The sequence below is a fragment of the Eufriesea mexicana genome, unplaced genomic scaffold (genome assembly GCF_001483705.2).
Source record: "Eufriesea mexicana isolate 0111107269 unplaced genomic scaffold, ASM148370v2 scaffold76, whole genome shotgun sequence".
Taxonomy (NCBI): Eukaryota; Metazoa; Arthropoda; class Insecta; order Hymenoptera; family Apidae; genus Eufriesea; species Eufriesea mexicana.
Genome location: NW_016908289.1, coordinates 2874508 through 2900007, shown reverse-complemented (window position 1 = coordinate 2900007; position 25500 = coordinate 2874508). Strand labels below are relative to the sequence as shown.

The 25500-nt window shown below is 24.4% G+C and overlaps 5 protein-coding genes across 6 annotated transcripts; 2 read left to right on the top strand and 3 right to left on the bottom strand.

Moving 5' to 3' along the window:
- Nucleotides 1-2350: 2350 nt before the first annotated feature.
- Dak1 (cytidine/uridine monophosphate kinase Dak1) lies at nt 2351-4455 on the bottom strand. 2 transcript variants are annotated; one of them, XM_017910621.1, is made up of 3 exons: nt 4387-4455; nt 3669-4019; nt 2351-2733 (listed from the first exon to the last, which is right to left on the bottom strand). In XM_017910621.1, exons 2-3 carry the CDS (start codon nt 3987-3989, stop codon nt 2455-2457), a joined length of 600 nt encoding a protein of 199 aa, XP_017766110.1. In that variant the 5' UTR covers nt 3990-4019; nt 4387-4455; the 3' UTR covers nt 2351-2454. The 2 variants fall into 2 exon arrangements, with proteins under 2 accessions (XP_017766110.1, XP_017766109.1); XM_017910620.1 differs by lacking the exon at nt 4387-4455 and having other exon boundaries at nt 3669-4070.
- Nucleotides 4456-4817: 362 nt separating this feature from the next.
- On the top strand, nt 4818-7533 carry Coq2 (ubiquinone biosynthesis protein COQ2, mitochondrial). Its single transcript, XM_017910603.1, has 6 exons — nt 4818-5172; nt 5427-5593; nt 5653-5800; nt 6106-6299; nt 6586-6774; nt 7220-7533. The coding sequence occupies exons 1-6, from the start codon at nt 4818-4820 to the stop codon at nt 7370-7372; spliced, it is 1206 nt and encodes a 401-aa protein (XP_017766092.1). The 3' UTR covers nt 7373-7533.
- Nucleotides 7534-7835: 302 nt separating this feature from the next.
- On the bottom strand, nt 7836-8717 carry LOC108555089 (protein Simiate). Its single transcript, XM_017910602.1, has one exon. The coding sequence runs from the start codon at nt 8715-8717 to the stop codon at nt 7836-7838; it is 882 nt and encodes a 293-aa protein (XP_017766091.1).
- A 1412-nt stretch (nt 8718-10129) lies between these two features.
- On the top strand, nt 10130-13725 carry LOC108555094 (uncharacterized). Its single transcript, XM_017910607.1, has 7 exons — nt 10130-10251; nt 10687-10775; nt 10853-10998; nt 11070-12945; nt 13032-13238; nt 13363-13424; nt 13511-13725. Exons 1-7 carry the CDS (start codon nt 10130-10132, stop codon nt 13697-13699), a joined length of 2691 nt encoding a protein of 896 aa, XP_017766096.1. The 3' UTR covers nt 13700-13725.
- A 5409-nt stretch (nt 13726-19134) lies between these two features.
- ktub (Tub domain-containing protein ktub) lies at nt 19135-22229 on the bottom strand. The gene is made up of 8 exons (XM_017910624.1): nt 22128-22229; nt 21715-21850; nt 21549-21641; nt 21297-21472; nt 21039-21206; nt 20626-20971; nt 20400-20552; nt 19135-19268 (listed from the first exon to the last, which is right to left on the bottom strand). The coding sequence occupies exons 1-8, from the start codon at nt 22167-22169 to the stop codon at nt 19135-19137; spliced, it is 1248 nt and encodes a 415-aa protein (XP_017766113.1). The 5' UTR covers nt 22170-22229.
- Between the last annotated feature and the right edge of the window lie 3271 nt (nt 22230-25500).

Below are 25500 nucleotides of genomic sequence, written 5' to 3'. Positions count from 1 at the left end.
ATAAACTTTATGGTTAAAACGAAAAGCAGATGAATTTTGAAGTAAAAAGAGAATTTAAAGATGTCGATCTTTTACATGAAAAATATTTCGAAATTCAGCACACGTGCAATCGATTCAAATTCCAACTCAACACATTTCACTATATAATTTTTATCTGCTCCTATTCTTTTCTTTCTTAATAATTTTTATAAACTTAATTTTTTTTTAAATCCTATTCGTTTCATTCAAAAAAAGAATTTATATTATATTACATGAAAATATTTAAGAAACATTCTTTTTCTTTTGACAAGTTTTCACGAATTAAAGTTTCAATAGAATTATATTAATGAAAATGTTAAATGATAAAATTAAGTGAAACATTCTGTACATAATATCGTTGTAATAATATACTATTTTATTAATAGTAACTTCAGTATCGAAAACTTTTTAAATTTAACTTTTTATTTTCTTCTTAAATGTTCCTTTCTTTATCTCACAAAGATGTATATACATTACATCAATCTCTATTTAATTAACAAAAATAATAATCAAGTTATTGATAAAATACACTTAATAAAATGTCTTTTATGGAAACTTAACAAGAAAAATATCAGGAATAATTTTGGTTTTTAAATCTTTTAATAGAGGTATATCATTCGATGTTTAATTCTTCATTTTCGATTTATTTTAGGATGAGAAATCGTCCTCTTTTCAGTAGAAACGTGAATTACAAGACGGTCTGTGTACACTGTACTACACAACATCCAATATCTTGAAAGTTCAATGATTCATGGGCTAATACATGACCTCAGAATGGATACGTCACTATGAATTAATATTGTTTACATTTTCAATAGTAATGCGCTTCTTTCGATTAGCTGTCACAATTACTTGAATCATTTAATGATTAAACTTAGTCACTTATACTGTTTTGAAAATAAACATCGATAAATGAAAGAATTAGATTTCTACTGCTATATTTATATGCGGCTTATACATATAAAAATCTGTTATATGTACGTATAATTTAAATAATTATTTTGGAAAATATAAATTTGTCTTTTTTGTCTTTTTTTAATAAATTCTTCGTTAATCGCTCAATTTTCTATTTAAAATTTTGAATTGCTTAATATTTTATTTAATTATCGATATATAATAATAGAATAACATACGACAATTAATACTAAATATATATATATAAATTTTAGTGTAAGAAGAAAATTTTTATTCTCCATCGATAATTAATATTTGGAAATAAACTTACATTGCATTCTTAATGTAATTTTCAAGACATAAATATTTACCAATTTATAATTATTATAATATTAAAAGTTACGTTTTGAATATTTTAATTCTGATCTTTATAAAAGTAAAAAGAACTGAACACTCAAAAATATGAAATATTAAAGAATATAAATTAATAAAATTGGTTAGGTAAAAGTTGATGTCTTTTACTAAAAATAAAGATGAGAAATCATTATCGCCTGTAGCACTGTAAAATTATACTTGTACGTTTGGTTGTCTACCTACGGGGATTCAATATTTAAATCGTCAAATTTATTTTAAACAAATAAAAATTATTTATATTATGTACTTGAAATAAGTTATTTTTTTATATATTATTTAAATAAACTTAAAATACAATACCAAAAAATTAATAATTGAAATTCAAATAAATAAAACTAAAAGATTAAATAAATTTGTAAAAAATAATTCAATATGTTTAATTATGTACCAGTCTTATTTTAAAAATGAGAAATATATTAAACAAACAAATATTATATTTATAAGGAATACTGTGAATCTATTATCTAAATAACTTAAGGTATGGAATTATCCAAAGACTTCAAAATACCTTTTTTATACATACATGATAATATAGGAGTAACATTTTTAATTAAAATACCATTGTTATTAAAAGAAGAGATTTATATGGGAAAAAATAACAAATAAGTTGCTATTGTACTAAAAATATATTTTACATATATTTTATTTAATAGAAACAATGTACATATTTTTTAAACTAACAATATATTCTGCTGTTTTATATTATTAATTTTTCTAAACAAAAATATGAAAAATATTTCATAAGTATACATATAACATGGTACCAAAGAATATCAAATATCTTTCCATATGAATGTAAATAAATACTGTAATGAAACATTTGTAAATTCTTGTAAGAAATATTTATCACTGTAATTCTAAAACATAAGTACATGATAAACATTATATTACCTATGCTAAGAACAAAAAAAATATTGGCATAAAAATAATCTAATATTCTACAAATTCCACAAACTACCAGTATGAATAAACATTTCTTATAAAATATATCTATATACACATATATACGTGTATCTGTGTGGAGGGGGAGGGTATAGAAGATATATATTTTCTACAATTAAATAATGTTAAATGCAAATAGGATATAATTTTATCTCACTAAAATTATTAACATTTGCCACTAATTTATCACCAACCTATTTTAGATAAAACTTCTTTACAATCTGCAAATACTTTTTCTGGTGATTGCATACTATTTACTTTGTACACCAACCCTTGCTTTTCAAAATGTTCAATTATAGGTATGGTATCTTTGATATAAGTTTCATGTCTTTTGTTTAAAGCTTTTTCATTGTCATCAGACCTTCCACTTCCTGCTGCACCACGATTCAAACATCGTTGAGTACATAGTTCTTTACTACATTCACAAAATAATACTCCTTTTATTTCACACTTATTATCCATAGCCTATAAACAAAAAGATAGATTATAATGTACTTTCAAAAATATATATTTTCATAAAAGAAGATAATTATCACACAATTTTATTTTATATGTGTATAATGTTTGATTATTTACAAATTAGTAATACATTAGTAATACACTAGTAATATTACAAGCATAGTGATAATGTATATGTTTTATAGCATACTGTAAAGTAAAAGATAACAAAGATTTTTAGTAAGTAGTATGTATTTTTCATTGATTTGAAAGTGCTAAGATATTAAGAGAAAAACTCTGGAAGGTTATGGCAATCAGAGAAATTAGAAGTAGCTAGGTGGAGATATGTGAGAAAATTTTCTAGGAGATACATAACAGAATAAGAGGTACAGAAAAATTGACAAATTCTTTCTAGACTAAAGGCAGTGTGAAGCAGAGATGCCTAATAAGTCTAGTATTATTTACGATTTTCATATTAAACTTAGAGAAGATTCTGAGGAAAGGATCACAATTAGGATCTGATAGTAGGAGGAGAACAAGCATTAATAAAGAGAGACAAGCAAATACCAAAGTAGGAAAGAAAACCCAAAATTGAGTTGGTAAAATGCAATGGAAGTTACAAATTAATAAGAATTGAGTAAAAGCAGAATACCTGTGCAAAAAAGACAAGAATAAGAATCAAAAATTATTGCCAAAAACTATACACAGGAATACACAAAACTATAATAGATGCTCAGTGAAAGAAGATAAAAGAAATTATGGATTATGCAACAAAGAAGAACCCTACAAAATTAGATAAAAGGAATATGAGAAAATGTAAGGAGGAGAGATGAAAATAGAGAAAGTATTCTGTGATAAAGGTACAAAGAAAATAATGAAATCTTTGAAAAAGTATCATCTTTGAATCATTGAAAGATCTTCTTCAGTAAATAATACTACTATATTTGTTACTATCTTTATACCTCAACCCAACCATCAATGTTGTCCTGGTTTCGTGGAAAACCATCAATCAAAAATCTTTTATGGGAACTATCAGACGTTTGCATTGCAAGGTCCAGAAGGTTGCAGGTAATTGCAACAGGCACAATTTTTCCATTTCTAATATAATCTTCAATAAGTTCTGCGTACTTTGAATTTGGCTTCTTGCGTTCCTCTCTTAATAGGTCCCCAGCAGATAAATGTGCATAACCATATTCTTGATTAATGTACCTGCATAAAGTACCTTTACCCGCACCTGGACCGCCCAAAATAAATAAAACTTCGAATTTTTGAACTGCAGACATTGTAAAAAGTTGCAGTGTATTTAAAAACACCTTAAACATAAAATATACGCAACACTTAACAACACGTAATCATTTCTCGACCTTGAACATTACTTAAATTGATAATATTATGGCGGGCTTTTCAAAAATAAATTATATTAGACGAATATTTTAGTTAAGCTTAATAGATATTATAATTTATATAATAGTATAAAACTTAATTAATAAGTCAATAATTTTTTTGTTCGACTAGATATGAAGTACAGGATAATTTTTTATAAGAATTTTTGTTTAACCTCTTAATATTATTTCTATGTAAAATAAGAATTTTCAATTATTTTTTTATACATACCACGTGTATTTTTTAAAATATTCATATATTATTTACTTAAATATAATGATTATATTATATACTTACTTAAATTAAGAATCAAACAAGATCTTATTAAATAAAATTTTAAGTGTTTTGATAGTTTTAAATTAAAACAGTACAAATATCTTTTATATTATTAATGTTTTATATTTCTTATCCAACATTTTCGTAACTACTGAAATATAGTTAGCAACTGCGCATGTCAAGAAATTATATATTGATTGCATGCATATAATTCTACTGCAAAGTATGACAACTAATTTGATAGTGTAATTTATGGAATTCGTTATGTAATGCAAAAACATATAGGTTTGTTATTATAGTGACTTAGATATGAATAACAACGTTAATGCTCAGTGTATGGATACAATTACTACTTCTAGTAATTAATATTTGTTATAATATGAATAAAATTAAAAGGAATTAAGGTTATATGAAGGATTTATGATTATTATTTATAATTAATAAAAAAGTAAATGATAATAATGATGCGGTATTGTCAAGAATTATTCGGACAAAGCAAATATTTGAGATTTTATCTACAGTTCAATCAAAGAAAACCTATTGTTAATTATTTGTATTCTTGCAATGCAGTCCATACTATGTCCTGCATGTATAGCAAATGTAATTATGAAAATGATAAACCGTTAACACAAGAAACATTAAAAGCAATTGAACTTTTATCAAAAACCGGAAATGAAACAACAAAATTGTATAAAACAACAAATATTCAGTCAAAACAAAAAACCACATTTGCTACAAAATTAGTAAATAATTCTCCAGCTAAAATACAACCATACTTAAAGCTTATAAGAATGGATAAACCAATAGGTAAGATATAAATCATTTACAGTTATTATTATTATTATTATTACATTATTATAAACATATATTAAAAAACATATAAATAACTGAAATAATATTCTAATATATAAAAATTCATTGACTATCATTCAATAACTTTTATAGTTGTTAGAATTATAAAATTACAATTTAGCAAAAAGAAATGAAATAGTTCACTATTTTATTATAATACAAAATGAATGTAATGTATGTATGTAATTGTTAATAATTTTTATATGTAGGGTCTTGGTTATTATTTTGGCCTTGTGGTTGGAGCATAGCAATGGCAGCAGCACCAGGTGCACTCCCAGATCTCAAACTTTTAACTCTTTTTGCAATGGGTGCATTCATCATGCGTGGAGCAGGATGTATCATAAATGATATATGGGATCAAGATATTGATTCAATGGTAATATAAACTTAAAAAATATTTAACAATAAGATATTGTAAGAACATTTTAATTTTAGGTAGCCAGAACCAAAGATAGACCATTGGTTACTAGGGAAATTTCACCCTTAGGGGCATTGATTTTCCTTCAATGCCAATTAATTTTGGGATTGTTAATATTGTTACAACTAAATCTTTACAGTATTATATTGGGTGCAAGCTCAATAAGTATGTTTTTAAACACTTTATAAAATAGTATTTATACAATATATGGAACAGTATTTCTTAACTTTATGTATTAATTGATGTTCTAAAATGATGTTTTTTTCATTTCAAAGGTTTATTTTTATTATTAGTTATGAAAATAAAAACACAATTAGACAAATTATTTCATTAATAATAATGATAAACATATATTTTCTCACATATACAAAGTTTAATTTTCTTTCTATAAAAATTATAAACTAAAGTTTGGAAATGTTAAAGTAAATAAAAAAATATTGTCAATTAAATTACTAAATTTTTTGTTACAGTTTTGGTGATATTATATCCTGTTATGAAAAGAATAACATATTGGCCCCAATTAATCCTTGGAATGACTTTTAACTGGGGTACTCTTTTGGGCTGGTCTGCTGTGCAAGGATCGTGTAATTGGCATGTATGCTTACCACTTTATGCTGCTTGTATCTGTTGGACACTTTTATATGATACTATATATGCACATCAGGTACATTTAAATTTTCTTTTAATACTTCAATGCATTGACTGAATGTATTTTTAGAAAACTGTCTAAATATACTAAAGATAACTTTTCTATTTTTTACATAAATAATTTCATTCAAATCCAATGGATGATGTTAGGAATATGTTAGTATTTGTTTTACATAAATTTGTGTTATATATTTAATATACAGAATATATTTAATATGAAGTATTAATACTTTATTGTCTATCTATTAAAATGCTAATATTTATTATTTGTATTTTGTTTACTCTTTATTTTTGTATTATAGGACAAAGTGGATGATGTTATAATAGGCATTAAATCAACAGCTATAAAGTTTGGAGATAAGACGAAAACTTATTTATCTGGATTTAGTGCAATTATGATAACAGGGTTAATTGCATCAGGTATATTAACTACACAGACTTGGCCATATTATACAGCAGTAGGATTAGTTGGTACTCATCTTACTAATCAGGTATATAATATATTTTTCATTAATTGTAGTGTTTTCAATAAATATAGGTTCAAATATAATTTCATTTAAATTATGTTTAATTGTGTTCTAACTACAATTATTAGTTTTTTATTTTTTTTTTATGATTTTGATAATTGAATAAACTCATTTTTATTTTTTTCAATTGGTTGTGTAAAACTTGAATCACTCACTCACTCTACTTATCACAAAACAGTAGTGACACTGAAAACTTTAATCTTTGTTGGAAAACTCTTTGTTGGAAAAAGTCAATGTTTACCTATTAACAATCTAACAAAATACAGAACATATTAAGTAAAGAAACTCATTTACAGTGTATTTATTTATATTATAATTATATTATTTGATATTATTATATACTATTATAATGCACTTGACAGTTTTAAAAGTCAAACAGAGTAATATTTAATGTAAATATTTTTTTTAGATTTACGGTTTGAATATAAACAATTCTACAGACTGTGCTAAGAAATTTCTATCCAATCATAAGATAGGAATGATTCTTTTCATAGGAATCATTTTAGGAAATCTCATGAAAGAGTCAGCATGCAAAAGAGATGACAGTGTACAAGAAAATTGAAAAAAAAAACTTATTTTCACCACATAGAAACAACAGTAATTACTCTGCTGTTACAGATAATCATTAAATATACACACTGTAATTGTAGAAGTAAAGTATATGTATTAAACAAAGAACATGATGGAACTGACAAGAAAAAAATTAGTTCTAACTATATGTTGGGTGCCATAAGACAAATTTAACGTTTAGTTATAATTTACACTATATAGTCTTTAAAATTATAAATGATATGATTTATTGAAATAAGTAATTTTTATATAATATATCTTAAATTTACAAATTAAGGGTTGTACCAAAGATAACAACATTATAGATAGCAAATAGAAAACTAAGTTTTTGTTCCTAAATATTGCATTACAAAAGGAAGTATAAATAAATTTTTTTATATTTATATACTGGTTTTTATTGAAAATTTAGATGAAGATATATAATAGACAATTACTATTTTTTTAATTATATCAAATCAACTAACATTAGGTAATATGATTTCCTCTTCATTACAGTTCAATTGAGTCTTATTATTTATTATTTTTAAATCATCTTTTAACAAAATATTTGTTGTACCTATTTTTGATATTCCCAAATGATTTTTAGTATTCTGTCGTTCTAACATTTTTAACTCATACTGTTCCTGTGTTAACATAGATTCTTTCATTTTGTCCAAAAGTTTTATATTTGGAAGTACTATAGCTAAGTAACCTCCTTTATGTGGAGGTTCCAATAAAAGTTTAGGATTTTGTATTAATGTTTCATTTACTTCTATCAATTTTCCAATTATACAACATTTTATAATGTATGTTTTTTCATCTGAACAAGTAATTATACAAATATTAGAATTCATTTGTAAAGGTTGAGCCCCATGTTTACTTTTACCAGAAACTTTATTCAGAACTCTATCTAGCTTGTTGCTAACTTTGAAATCTACTTTTATTATATGTTTATCAGCTTGAAGAACTGTATGACTTGGAGCAAGTGTAAGCATACAAATCCGATTGCTATGCATTAAAATACAAATATCATCTGTAAGACTTTGTACACTTAATTTATAATAGGCAGTAAAATATCGATCTGTGATTGTAGGAAATGATCCATGATATTTTACTCCTTCCAACATGTCTGTAACATCATTGTCTGGAGGAAATGAAAATAAACTATCATCATCATCATCTTTATTTAATGGTGATATGTTTTCATCTTCGTTATCTGTTAAATCTGCATTTTCTTGACATTCAGGATATTTATGTATGTTAATCTTCTCTTCTAAAACACTGAATGAATCATTTTCTATTTCATTAGATTTAATTCTTTTGTTAGCAGGTTCACTGTTATCTGTATTAATATTCATTATTAAACTAATAAATTCTATTGTGAATAAATTTTTAATGAAGATTTATTTAAATTAAACTAAGTTATTTTATTTCTTTTACGTTTATTATGTTGTTTTTCGACAATATTGATACGTAATTTTTTTAATTTTTCCACTAAAAATAAAATAGATAATTACAAATTTTAATATGTATATGAACTTAAAAACAGATAAAAAATGCAACTCGTTGAAAAGTAATTATATTTTAAATTTAATTACTTAATATAACTTACGTTTTTATCTTATGTATAAAGCATTTACTTCTTACTCAAGTTCACATGATAACACAAATAAATATAGCAATAATAAACTATACAAAAAGTTATTGGTTATGTCGGTATAACTTTAATACAAGTGTAATGTATATCGACCATTTCTCAACCATTGATAATATTATACATATATGAATCGTCTATTACAAACAGTAATTACTCAACGAATTTTACGTTATTATAACATAATATTATTGTTTTCTAACTGTCATGTTTATTTTTATTTTAAAATGTGAAGAAAACGTTATATATGTAAAAATGAGTAAAGCAATTGCATTTGTTACTGTCCCTTCATATTTGTGTTTTTGTTATATTTTTTTAATAAAAGTTGAAACGACCTATATTTATATATTATTTTTATGTTAATTTTATTAATAGAGTATCATAAATTCAACTATTAATTAATTTAGTTTGTTATTAACTATATCAATTATTGAATAATCTAAAAGTAAATTATAAATTTTTTGGAATATGAAAAAGTATTTATCAATGTCAATTATTAAACTCTATTTAAATATTTAAATTCAATTCATGTATTCATTTAATACAAAGAACATAGTTAAACATAATTTTAATTTTAAAACTAAAATGATAAAAACTGAAAATTAAAATTTGTAATTTATTTTCTAAAGGTGTAGTTTGAAATAAGTATTGAAGGCTATTCATAATTCCCCAGATTTATTAAAATTCCATTGGTCAAGTGTGTAAATGAAACTTAGAAAAATCACACTATAAAAGTGATACTAAACTGCACTAAGGGAAGTGATATCTATAAAAGGAAAGTTAAAGGATGTTAAACAAAACGTAACAAAACGAACCTTCTATGAACATTCTTTTATACCGTGGTCTGCTTTGATCTTTCTAAAAACAAGTTGAAAATATCATAAAAAGTTCCTATTGTCATATCTGTGGTTATGTTTATAAAGGGTTCAATTAATTTTAACATATATTCTTTTGAACTGTAAACGGTACTGAATCTTCCAGAATTTTGTAAATGACTTAGCCAAACGCGACACTATTTTTATATATCTACCACGTCACCCAGCTAAACGGGAAAAAATAATTTAACGGTAAAATATGTGTTCATCGAAACTTTTAATTTTGTAATCTGAACAAAACATGTCAGGAAAGAAAGTGGATGCGGAAATTGTGAGGAAGCAATATATACCCGATAGGAGCTTCATTGATGAAGCTGAAATTATTGACGTGTCTACTTTTGACTTCGATGACAGTGATGGCTGGTAATATTAATATAATTCTTAATTATATTAAGTATTTATAATAACTTGTTCTTTTAATTATCAATTTATTTCCAAATAATTTTTTATTTCTTTTTAAATTAAGTTATTTAACAATTTTTTTTGTTTATACTACAGTATTTCATTAGATATTTTAAAAATGTCTTTCAAATTTGATCATTTTTCTCTTGTTATTATAAAAATTGAGTAGCATAGAAAAATTTAATATAAAATTTGATGTTTTATTTTATATATATGTTTTGTTTGTATTATAAAAAATATATATTGTAAGTGACATTTGTTAGATATCATTTCTAAACTTTATATATTTATATGGTATAAATAAATTTCTTAAACAATTTTTTATTAAATATTAGTTAATGATCATGAATTATTTAATGTTATGTAGTTTATAGTTAATATTATTTTTGTCATTAGGTTGTATGTACCAACAAAATATAAAACGGAATCTACAGTTCATGATTTGTACACCTGGTTAAAAACTGAACCGGAGCTGACTTTTTCAGGTATTAAAAATATCAATTATTACTTACTTCCATATAATTTTGTATGTGAAATTTACATATTTATACATTTCATTCAGCTAATAGAAAATCTATTGATACAAGAACATTTACAAGATCTAAGAAACGGTCTAGTAGAACTAGTTTTGAATCTATTTTGGAATCTTTATCTTCACCTGTGTCAAATACATGGAGAACTTCAAATTTTTCAAATATAGAGGAAGATGTAAGTTTATTTGTATTTATGACATATATTATATATAAAATATTACTTTAAATATATTTTTTCATATACAGTTAAATAAATATTCAGACATATCTATTGCCAATAAAGAAGAAACTGTGCCCTCTATGTTAAAAATGGCATCTAACTCAAATGTTACTTTCTTTGCTGATGAGGCCATAATGTCAGGTCAAGAAAGCATGGAAGTATTCTTAAATATGTCTCAGTCAAAGGGAATTGATTCATTTATTAATTTAATGGAACCTGGACTTAATGATCCTCTGATGAATGTTTCACAACCCTCTATTTTTTATTCATCTATTACCTCATTGCCTAGAGATGATTTATTACATAATACAGAATGTGATAAAGATGAGAAAGCTTTAAATGTGATTCAGTTATGTAACCAAGGAATAGACAAATATGAGGATGTTGGAGACTTAAATATCAATGAGACATTTTTAAAAAGTAATGAATCAGACAATAACAAAAGCTACTGCCTGATTACAACGAATAACATACCTACACATAAATCTGATGAGATTAAAAATGAAATGAATGAAACCTATAATGTTGATATAACTTCTGAAACAGTTACATTGTCAAATTCTGATAAAGATAAATCTAGTACAACTAATTTGTCTTCCACATATGTAAATAAAAATGATAATAATATAAAATTATTACAATCTGAAAATAATGAAATGAAAGAATTATGTAACTTAAATACTACATATCCATCAATTTCTCAGAAAGAAAAAAACTTGCTTGTTTTAGATACTACATATTGTACTATAGATACTGAAAAAGCAAGTAATGGTGTAGCTTCAACTGATAAAAGTGACATGCAACATAACAAAGATGAATCAGACAAATTGCAAAAACCTGTAATTCACAATATAACGAAAATTATGGTTGACTCTTCCATGCCTCTCGCAAATTCTTCCTTTTCGCTTATTCATGATGATGCTTTGAATTCTGTGTTTAAGTTACCAATTCCTCTTTGTAATCAGTCAACGCCTAAAAATATGGATACATTAAATTCTACATACAGAATGACTAATAAACATTTAGAGCCACCTCGAGTATATAATACAATTTTAAATTCGAACTTTAAAACGCCGACTTTATTGAGGAAAGAATTATTAGCAGAAATATACAAAAGTGGAGATCACAGACTGGATTGCACATTTAATCATGTAGATAAAGTATGTCAAAATGCAAAACCTAAGAAAGAAATTGATGAAGCTTTGTGTCAGAATGATAAAAATGATATTCCTGTAGAAAATAAATACAATACATATAAAAAGGAGTCATCACTTAGCAAAATTAAATCTCATGCTGAAATAACAGAGGAAGCTGAGTCTTGTATTAAAAATTCACAAGATAAGAAATACTATACATTTACGAAGAAAGGTGGTAATCACAGTGGAAAAAGTGATATGGAAAACGCTGAATCGTTTGACAATGTAGATGCTATGTTCGTAAAGCCGTTTTCGAAATTACAAAAACGAAAGCAACATATTCCACGGATGCTTTCAAAATTACCACAGTTCCTTCAAAAATCTAATCCAAATCTTATATCCAATTCATTGAAAACTGTTAACATGTCAGGATGTACGAATACATCTAAAGTTGGATATATGAAAGGTTCACAGCCAAACATTGTTAGAGACGTTGAAAAAAGTTTAGCAAATAAATTATACTCTTTAGGAAAGATGAAAAGTGGCTCTGAACAACGACTCTTAGAATTGAATACAGGTGTGGGAGAATTACAAATGTTGGGTGCTGGAGGATCTACAGAAAGTATTGAAAGTACTCAAAGTGCTCATAGTGCACCTGATTTAGATGATAGACTCAGTACATGTTCAGACAGTAGCCATAATTCATATACAACCCAGCCAATGAATATTGAACAACTTCATCAGATAGTACGAATGCAGGAAGAAAGTGAGTTACATGTTCTATTAATAAAATATTACTATTTTAATATAAAAGACATACTATATTATATAATTATATTGTACCTCAATTAGGTTTGAAACAAGATACAACATCTCGATTGGATAGGCGAGTTGTAGAAAATACTTGGATTGATATAAAAAAAGATTTACCTTCCCCTATATTAAAGAATGGTGTTGATAATCGCGATAGTGATTCACCATTGAGTATGGATTTTAATGTTAAAACAAGTTCTCCAATATTAAGTCCCACGAGATCTAGTCAGTCAATAAACACTGATGGTAAGTTAGTATAATATAAGCAAAGTATAATATAAAGTATAATATAACCAAATATATAATAATTCTAAACTTTTGAACAGTAGTTCTTTTTATGTTTTATTATATAAACATTGTTTTCTTTAAGGTCATTCTATGGAAACTGTATTGAAGCAACAGAATGAAGTAGACATGGTGAAAAAAGTTAAAGTAAGTTTATTTTTCATTTTACATATATAAATTTTATTTAAAAATTAATTTTTAAATCATTTATCAAATGTTACGTAATTATATAGGTTTTTAATAAACCAGTTATGAAAGTTGAAAACAAGACAAGATTACGACCACCAACGAATTGGAACACTGGAAATAGACCTTCAAATCTTATGAGCGCTATACCTAGACCACCATCACGCATACCAGCACCCAGGTTTGTCAGGCCAACAAAAAATATCCAAGGTGATATAAAACGAGGATATATGTAAAATTATAGGGCGTATTGATAATCATAGTATGCGTTTTTAAATAATATTCATAATTTACTCTGTATTCATATTGTAATTTGTATAAAAAAGTGTTTTAAGTTATGGTCTTGGAGGGAGAATCTTTTTGAACATGATAAAATTCAGTATTATTAGATTTTCAAGGAAAATATAAAAAAGTAAATTTATATCATATTTGCAACCTTTTCAGATATGTTTATGTTTATAATGAAAACAGTAAATTTAAAAATAAGATATTTTTTGGCATGAACAATTTGATGGTTAATTTTTGTATTAAAAAATTCATTAAAAGACATTTAAATTACAATGTTTCGCGATAGCCTTTGAAAATTTTTACTTATTGATTAACCTAATTTCATTTAAACTATTTTATTTAAAATGCTGCAATCTTCTAAACCAAAAATTACCCCTCCAAACTTTTATCTTTCCAATAATTATTTATAAAATGCTTATACTTCAGTTTGAATTGATGGTTTTAGTCTATTGCGAAAATGCAATGATATAATGGAAATGAATTGCTACATTTGCAGCATGAAATGAACCCCCTTATATGTGTAGATATATAAAAATAATTTTTTACAAAAATGTTGTTGAATATAAAATGAATTGTAGATCAACAAAAGAATATATGCATGATGCATGTATTCCATTTAGAGAATTAATAATATACCAATAATATGCTGTATGTAACTATAAGATAAATTTTCAGGGCTAACATTTGTATAAAATTTATTGTAAGGAAAGTTATATCAAACTTTTAAGTAAAAGTGGACTGATATAAAAAGTATTTAAGGATAAAGAAATATTTAGTAAATTTTTTTTATATAAGTATTACGGAAAAGAATTCACATTCCATAAAAATAATAAATTATAGAAGAGAATAAATTCGCAAAAAAATGTATTTAAGCAAAGAAAGATGATAATAATTTAAAGCATTAATTTTCATAAAAGGGAATTACTAGTAAAACCAAACATAGAACAAATAAAAATATTATTACACATAGTTATAGGTACATTTGGAAAAGTATAAAATCTAAATTTTTAATAAGATTTACATACATTTTTATCAATTTTTATAACAATATATAAAACTATAATATCAAATGAAATGATGTACTATTTTCAACATAGGTGGCTTATGTGCTAAATTAAATTAGTTATACAGCAATTTATGGTGCATTATTAGTTCTACACAATATATTTGTATATTTTAAATTTGAACATAAGTTCTTGCTGATTTGCAATTATTATATTTTTAGCTATGACTTTTATATCAGCTTCTATATGAAATTGCTGAAAATAGCTGAAATTGAATAATTTTAAATATACGAAAATTAGTGAAATATTTTTATGATTTTATAAATTTTTATATTTTGAATTGTGTGAATTACTAAAAATTAGTTACAAAATTGTTTGCATATTACAAAAAAGGTTATTGTCGATTTAATTACTAAAAACTGAAAATTTTTAACAATTCTGTTTAAACATTAAAATAAAGTCGAAAAATATGCTTTGTATACTGACAATTAAATATTTTAATCATACGTATTAAAACTGTATATAAAATATTTCATGCTGTAGAAATATCTTGTGATATATTCTACAATAATCTTCTATTAAATAGTAAAGAGTATAATTAATTTGAAATTAGAAAATATAATTAAAAAGGAAAGATTACAACATCTATAATAAAATATTTCATTTATATTTGATAACAAATATAGTAAGCTCTTTCTTGAAAAAAATAATTATTCTTAATTAAAGACAATAATTTTTTGTTATCGAACCAAAAATCTTCAAAAATAAGATTGTATTGTAGTTTTAAGCATCATAAGTATCTTTTAATATTATTTTTATTTTCATTTTGGAGCTTACTAAACAATGTATACAATAAATATTTGTTTATTGTATACTTTGTACATTTCATTTCTGCCCTGAAACATCATTTATTGCATTATACCAAGGAATTAAAACCTACAACATACGAATGATTAAAAAAAGTGTTTTGTCAGTTAAAAATTATATTTATATATATCTATATTAAATTCAGGTTATACTATTATTTTAATTAGTAATAAAATAATATGCTATGATAAATATATCAAATATCAAGATACCATAAAAATAAATTGGTAAAGAAGTAATGGTTATAATTAGATTGTCTGCAAAGAGCTACTATGATATGAAGAAGTCTTGAAGCTTTCAAAATAAATAATTTCTGTTATTTTCAAAGAATTTGATTTTAAAGAAGGCTTTAAATATAGATATTTCAGAAATGTTCTAAATATACACAAGAACATTTATATGAAATAATATTTCCTGCTTTTTTCAACCAAATTTACGAACGATTTGTATTAATTAATATTCTTATATTTGAAGTCCTGTTCATCATTTCCCTTCTGTAATTCTTCGCTCGGAGCAATAACAGCAAGAGGAGTAATAAAGTGCTCATTAATCACTGTGGTTTTTAGAATTATCACCAGTTTTATATGTATAGTTGCAATTTAACCATTTATCATTGAATTTTAGTGCTACATATTTTATGATGAATCGTTGCGCTTGTTACGTTATATTTGAATTTGTATTGGTACAAGCATGGATTTATAGTTACTTTATGACATATAATACAGAATATATTTGATCATATTTTTAAGATGTTAATTCTTTAAATGCCGATAATTTTAGGCAATTAATTTGGCAACTCTGTATACTGATAAATGAAGGTATCTAAAAAAAGAGAAAACATCAAAAGGTCTAGTTTTATATGATTTAAATTTAGATAATATTTTTAATAAATGACAACAAAAGCATAAAGGGAAACACTGATAAGAATAAAACAATAATAAAAATAACAATATATTTAGTATAAAGATGAACAACAAGAATAAGATTTTTGAATAGTATTTCCCTACCATTTCTTTTTTTGATTAAATGAATATTTATAGAAAAAATTTGAAAAGTTGTTTTCACATTGTAAATAAACATAAAAGTGATAGTCATGTTATATTCTTTATTTATATTTTTAAATGTTAGACCTTAAGTGCCTTTATTGTATTTCGATACAAAAGAACTCTTTTTATACATTCAAAATAAGAGAAATAATATCTGCTCACTAATCTTATTATTCAGTATTGATGTAAAAATTTCATGTGATCTTTTTCTATTAAAATCTATAATAATAAATGTTATAGTGATAAATCTTGACTGTTTTTCATTTCTTCTGGACCAGAAATCATAATTTTGTACTGTTTTTTAAAGAATTAATTTTATATAAAATTATTTTACCTAAATTTGTTTTTATTTCTTTCAGATTTAGTTAAGTTATGGGTCTGACAACAATTCATAAAAAGTTACAATCAGTATTTATTTGTAGCTGATTAGTGAAAATATAATACTCATTGAACACTTTGATTTACAACATTAAATGTGATAAGCTAATTACATATTTCATTTTATAATACATACGCGCGCGCATACCATGTACACAGTTAAAATGGTATCACTATACTTTAAATATGTTTTGATACTTACATTATCAAAGTAAAAAATAAATTGAGTATGAAATATTACACTTATAAAATGTCCAATTGGCATTCTAAATAATATTAATACTGATTAATTATATGGTATCTAAAATGGTCTTTCTTTTTCTATTTTGACAAATTTTTTTTTTTTTTTTTTTTTTTTTTGATAAAATATATAAAATATATATTTTTTACAAACAAAATTTAAAAAGTATAAAATTTATAAAGTTACAAATTTCTTTTAACATTTCTGTGACATGTTACAATGTTTTGCAATTTAATGTTTTCTTTTTATTTCACTTTTTGTTGTTTTATCTTATTTTACTTTATATATAAACATTTAATATCATATATACCAATTTAAAGTTGAATAAAACATACTAATAAATGACTATATCAATTTTAAAATAATAATAAAGTTTATCTTTTGTGTTTAACGAAAATAGTGCATGATCATAACGATCAATTGTGCATTTTATAAAAATTTATTTAAGAAATTATCATACATTGTTTTGATACTCATAGATCTTGATTTCATAGACAAAGATTTAATCAAATAAATATTTTTAATAAAATGAATATTTTCAATTTATGTTTACAATTCTTTAATATGCAAATGATATTATATAATAGTACAATATTAAAATATTTTCATAAGTGTTTCAATAAATTCATTCTACTTTGTATATGAGTATCAACATATCTTTGGTATTTTTATAAACGTGAAGAATTTTATGTTAATGATAAAATGAACATATTGAATAATAAATTACATACCAAATACAAATATGTGGTATGTATTTTAAATGATATTTTTAGACAGTAATTAATACAATATATACAGAGATCGTGATTAGTCCATTTTATCAATATTTTTGATCAGTGCACTTAGATGTCAAAAGATTTCCCTCATAATAAAATTATGCAATAAAGGCTGTGCATAATATTATTTTGTATAAACAAAAATTATATTTATCATTTGTGATATTATTTTATAAGATAAAACATTTCTACATAAAAGTAATAAATTATATAACACTCTATTTGCAAATAAATCAATTTTAAGAAACAATACAGGCAATATTCTTTATCTTACTTTTCAAAATCACATCAAATTTACATAAGTCTGTGTGATTTTTTTTTCATTATTGTGAATAATAAAATGAGCTTGAATTCTTCAAGCAAAACTCTATAGCATAAAAACAATTTAATATATACTGCATACTCTTGTGATACGAAGATTCATTATCATCTGTTTAGGCAGTAAATTGTGCAGTGTATCAATATTATTACTGTACATTTAATGTGTTATCTTTGAGCATGTAAGATATTGTTTACGTAAAAGTATATTTATGATAATACCAAAATGTGAATTGTGTAGGTATCTGAAATTTAATTAAATAAACACAGTTTGAAGTATTTCTAATACTAAATAAATGAGTAAATCTTCAATGAAATATAAATAACAAATTTTGAAGTATAATTCTTTGCAGTCATATGCAGTCAGATTATCTCTTTCCCACAAATTATTTGTCATTCATAAATATTATTTACTAGTAGAATCTTGCATGTGTAGTACAAATCAAACTGCACACTATAGTACAATGAATTAGGATTAATGATGATACAATTATAGCTACTATTTTAATGCCTGAGCGCAATACAATTACAAGATATATGTTTAGCATTTAAAAACATTTTCCATATATAAGAAAAGTGAACACACAATTTATACTGATTATCCTTATATCAAGAGATTTCAATTAAATAGTTATTATCATGGATATGTTCGTAAAAAACAACATTGCAATCTATTGATTGTCCATTGCAGATTCTTTCAAACAACATTGTTTACCATCCACAGATCATTTTTACATTCAATTATGAATTATATTATTCACAGGCTAACTTACTATCAAAGCTGCTTAAAGCGATAGCGAATGCTTGAAGTGTGCACAATGGAAACCTATAATCCATTGTGAAAACATCTTCTGCCACACGGCCAAATTGCATAACAACATAATCAACTAAAACAAAGTTAGAAAATAATTTTCAAAATTTAAATTTAAATTCAAGAGGATATTTTAGTCTAAAAGATTATTTTTGATTCAATCTTTGGTATATAAAAAATATAGTTATTAAACATTTTAATTTTTACATGTTTTAACTAATTATAATTTATCAGATTAGATTTATTATAGATTATCAGCTAAACTCTGAAATCTCTGAATAAATTGAATGGTAAAAATTAAACTTTTATTAAACAAATTAAATGATTCAAATGTTTTTTGATTAACATAGGCTAACATTTGATAAAAGAAAGTATCAGAAGTCCTTTAAAGTATAGGTTCTTGTTTTAGTATTAATTTTTCAATGTTTGTCAGATATTTATTTTCCACATGTGTAAAACAACAAATCGAATAAACGAATAGTCTCTGACACGATTACACCGCTAATTTTTAATTTTATATTAATGTGGGATCGTGTTTGAGTGGAATTGACTTAAGATAGTATTGTTGGCTTCTTAATAGAATAAAATAAGCTTATAAATAGAATGACGGCGGCTAGCTATGAAACAAGAAATTCGCTATGGATACGCCCTTCTGATCTTTCTTAAAACAGACTCTTATAAACTGACTTTCAAAACTGTAACTGATTGACTATAACTGATAGACTGTCTTTAAAAACCGTCCTTGCACACTCACTCTTAGATTTTGACACACTATCTTTGGCACACTTTCTTTGATTGAAACTGTCTTAGACTGACTCGCCCACGCCCTTGCACTCTTATTTAAACCATTCATTCTATCCTTTTTCATACTCAGGTTTTCCTTCCCAATCATGCCCCTTTCCCCGCAACCTCGGTGGGCCAGGTACTTCAAACACACGACGCACTCATAAATTTCCACTAATCTATCGCACTTGCCTCTGTCATACACATCCATTCGATCCTCTTGCGCGCGGATACCTTTATTCTAAGTCCAAACACTCCTTCAAGACCGTACTCATTCCAATCCTACATTAATTAAAAATTTGTATATTAAATGCATAAAAAGAACATTTACAAATTTCATTTTAATATATAGAAATACAAAAATTGATTTTTTAAATCCTTCAGACTAAAATAACGTCTTAAGCAAAATGAATAAAATACAGACCATCACTATCATGTACCACTTGAAAATTTTTAACAGAAGCTTGGGTCACACGTCCATGGAAATTAAGTACATACGATTGTGTATCATCATTCCATACAGGAGTCTTATTATGTAATTCTATTAAATTGTCCATATTTTTTGTTTTCCATCGTTCTAAAGAAGCAGGAGGAATAAAGATAAAGATAATGTTTCAATAATATCTACACTAAAATAACTTTATACATACCAAGTAACGTTTCTGATTCATCACGTGGATAAATTTCAACTCTTTTCTGATCTGAGGTCATCCCCGGAATAATAACGGTCATTTTACGTGGGCCTTTGAATCCTAAAACGTTAGTATCGTATATCACTGCAGCTAACTCTTGTCTCGGGTTAAAACGATCATCTCGTTTATCGTCCTTCATTAATGAATATCCATTATCATATACAGTAAATTGTGTTCCCAGAAGATTCGATCTTAATTTTCCAATATAAGACTCTCCTGCTCTTGAAAGATCTGTGGGATCAGTAGAAATTAAATAATTACTTGTTGTACTTTTTTTCCTTTTACGCCCAGCCAATAAGAAAATCTGTAAATAAAAATATAATATTATCCTCATTTTGTTTTTTGTATAATCCCTTTAAAAAATCACATACCTTTTTTCCATAATCACGTTCTAAATGTAAAAAATATGTTGGATAAAGACCACGATCCATACCCTTCCTATCACGTGTTATTCTACATTTATAATGCATTTTTTTATTTGCTGGTTGTAAAACAAAATGTTCTATGTTCCCTTCCACATTTCCTTCTAATTCTGGACTCTAAATAGATGAGATATATTTTAGTTTTCAAATCATTAATCATTTTAATAATTTAGCATTGATACACAGTAAATAAAAAGGAAATCTTACCGAAGAATTATTTTCTCTACTAATAAATGTACCAGCACCATCCGATGGAGTTACTCTGAGAGGTGAAGAACATGGTAATGATTCTGAGGGTGAATGTATGTCTATAGGTGATGATTCTTCATCTGCACAATCAGTAGCTTCCATAGTTTGATAAAAGCTACCCTCTGTACTTTCTTCTATGACAATAAACCAACAATATTGTACCTTTTATAATTCTAATTAAATTAAATTAACCATTTACTTATTATATACCATTGATTCTTGCTTCCATATCCTTATTTTCTACAAATGTGTTTAAATCTTGATTTGTTTGTGATATATTAAACTGTAATGGCCCATCATATCCTAAAATGAAAATAATTTTTACATAAACATTTATATTTTAATAAAACTGGATTTCCTAATTTTTTAAACTTACCACGTAGCTCTTTATTTGGATTCATCCATTTTGTAGAATGACTTGTAAGCTGTGTGCTTGATATATTAGATGCCTGTACCATACCACCAGCACCACTTTGTCGTTTTTGTTTCATCTTTTGCGCAATTAATTGTCTCTGTGATTGATTATGTAATTATTATAATAATAAATACTTTATAAAATTAATAGAATAATTCTTAATAATAATTTATCAGTGAGAAATATTAATAACATGAATTCAAAAAGTAATTTTAATATCATTAATACATATAAAATTTAAAATAATTTATACATTGTAACTCATGTAAGTAATTACTGAATTTAATTTTTAATTTTAATTTTATAATTTAAATAAAAATTAAATCATTTAAAATTATGGTATGAAAAAATATTTATAACTATTATATGCATACCTGTTGTTCGAGTTTTTGTTGTCTTAAATCTAAAGATGTCATATTGCCTATGTGCGTTAATGAGAAGTGTCACATGCGAATAATTTCTAGAAAATAATTCAATTTCTCACAAAACCAATTTGTTTACGCTAAACATATTTCGTCGCTGTGGCTACCTAGGCAACCGAACGATGGAAAACCCTAACATTTTAAGGAGAAATCACACTAGATAAAAATTGTGTACAATGCTTAAAATTCAATAACAATTTCCAATGGAATTATAATTAACGGTTTTAGTAGAATTAAATATAATTTTATTCTAAATCTTGGTAAAATTTATAAAAAAATCCATTTAATTTTGGAAAAACATAATTTCCTTTTATTTTTATTATTTTAAAAATGATTAAAATTGTATGTAAATAAGTATCTCCGAAATTTCAATTACTATTTAATTTAAATAATTAATAATTAATTTAGATATATTAATAAAGGTGGCTTAGATTTAAAAAATATTTATATTATAATTAACTTTTTTGTTAATCTCTGTTTTCATTACTGGAATAAATTCTTGTTACATATTACAATGTGTAGTAAAAAATTGCAATATGAATACATTTGTTAAACGCAATATTATGTTTGTGTGTTAATGTTATTAATAAAATCATATACAATTCAAAATTGGTATCAATAATTTAATACTTTCCATATTAAAATACATATAAGATACAATCTTCATCTAACATCTTATGATACTGTATGACACAAAAATTGATCTTGAGAGAAAGTAAAAGAATTTTTGGATCATCTATAATTAAAAATCGTAGAACTTAATATTATAGACAAATGTAGTTTGTGTCTATATGACGTTCTTATTTATGATGTTATTAAATAGAAGTAATTTTTCTATTTTATTAGACTCTAATTACCTGCGAAAATTTTAGTATTATCTCTAAACTGAAGATTATAGTATTAAAAAAATAAAATATTCCAAACCAATTTTAGATAATAAAAACATATACTTTTAAAAGATAGATAAATTATTAGATATAGTATGTATTGCAAAATTTTTCAATGATTGTCATGATTTTAATTTTGCAATTTTCATTAAAGTCACAAAGATATTAGATATATATATGTGAATTAAATTATAATCAGCCGTGAAGGTTACAATTTATCTCGAGTTTTATATAATAATGTTTTTTATGATAAATTACAAAAAGAAATTTATGTAAAATACATAGACATAGATGAAAATAAAATTTGAGATGATTAATAAAGATTGAATTAAAAATTACTCAAGCTATGTATAACATTTATTAACACTTACATGCATTGTTTGCATTCCTTATATATGAATTGTACATATGTAGAGTATTTTTTACCAGTTAAGTGATTAAGAGTATACTTTATACTATGCATTAAATATTTGAAAATAACACTGTTTCTCATTTTCTTTGTAGCAATTTACAAAATACATTAAATATACTTTATGATGTAACTAAATTAATTATGATTCCCAATAATCATTAATTTCATAAATATCTTAAACTTTTGAAAATTATTAAAATCATTATCTAGTATTTTAAAATATTAAGAAACAAGAAAAACTAAAAAAAAAATAGGCAGTATAGTTATTAAAAGGTGTATTTATATTATGAATTAACATACTCAAATACTTATGAATAATGAGGTTTTGCAATTTAGTAACATAAACTTTTAACTGTACTTTTTAGGTTTTTTAAGAATAATTTGATATATTTATGGAAGAAATTTGTGATTATCAATGACTGGGAATCATTAGTCTACTGAGATCACATTTATAGTTCTGAGATCATAAGATGTTAAGAACAATAACAATTAGATAGTTTGTAGAAAAATATAGGATAGCAATAAAATCTATTTTCTAATGAAATACTGATTTGTGTTTTAAAAGAATATCAATTTTTCCATATTGTTTTGTATTTTTCCTATCAACCTTAAATATCCGAAACAGAATATAATCATACAATATAAATAACATACAGAGTTATTGAGGGTATCCACAATTAAAAAATTAAGTCTATCTCTCACTGGAAAAATAATACATAATATGAATAGAAAACAGTCAAATTCTCCATTTTAATTATATTACTTGTGATTTTTAATGAAATTAATTTTTCATCATAGAGATGAAACTTAGCTGGATATATTAGTGTATATAATTACATTCATAGTGGATTAAAATATAAAATAAAAATACTTAAATAATTATACTTTCTTCTTATATTGCATTAATCCCCTTATAAAATGTTTTTTACAATACTTTTGTAAACTAAAAAGCCATATGGAAGCACATGAATTATTGTTAAAAGTAATATAATATTTTGAAACAAGTCAAAGGCTTAAAAGAAAGAGATAATTATAAGAAGTTTCTAAATTAATTGTTAAGAACACACATTTTTAAATTACAAATTTAAAAAGGAACATTCGAGCACACATAAATCATTGAAATGAATTAACATATATTATTAAATGTGTAATAAATATTAACAGTCTTTGCCATAACTCTATAAACTGGTAAACTTTGTGGCACTTATTAAAGGAACTCATTAATTGTAATATACAATTATAAATAACAATCACAATTATTTAAAATTCATTTAAATAGCATAAACAACAAAATCTTCACTGTCTTATATTTAATCTAGATAAATTTGTTGTAGCTAATCCTGATGTATAATGAATTTAATATTTTATATTTATTAAACAAGAAACAAATTTCTAACATTTTAAAATTGATTATGCAGAGTGAATCCAGTAACTTAGCTGAGCCATATCTTTGTAACTACTGAAGATAGGAAAAGATTGTAAGGGACAATTTGATACTATTTGATGAAGTCTATCATCATGTAATGTGACTATTTTCAAGTATGCAATGTTATTTGCATATTTAAAAATTTATTGTAAATATTAATAAAAAGTTAAACATCTTATAAAGTATTAACTTTTTGTCATGGTACCCTAATATTCTTAATGTAGAAGAAATACAAAGAATCAGATTAAACAACAATTATACAAAAAAAAGATTTTAGAATGCCATTTAGAAAACAAGTATAATGTACATTGTAATTGCACTAATACAACCCTGAAAAAGGTTGCATTATTTGATAACAGCACTTGTCATACAATACAAATATTTTTCTCTACTATCTTTTTCTATCTTCAATATGAACCAGGGCACAACCCAACCCAGTTATTAAACTTACTCTATATAAGAAATTAATAAAAAAATATACATATATATGGTTACAAATTTACTAATAAGCACATAAGAGTGTGAGAATTTTTTATCTATGCAAAATAATGAGTATTAAATTGCTACACTTTCATAGTAAGTTATTGTACCTTTTATAAA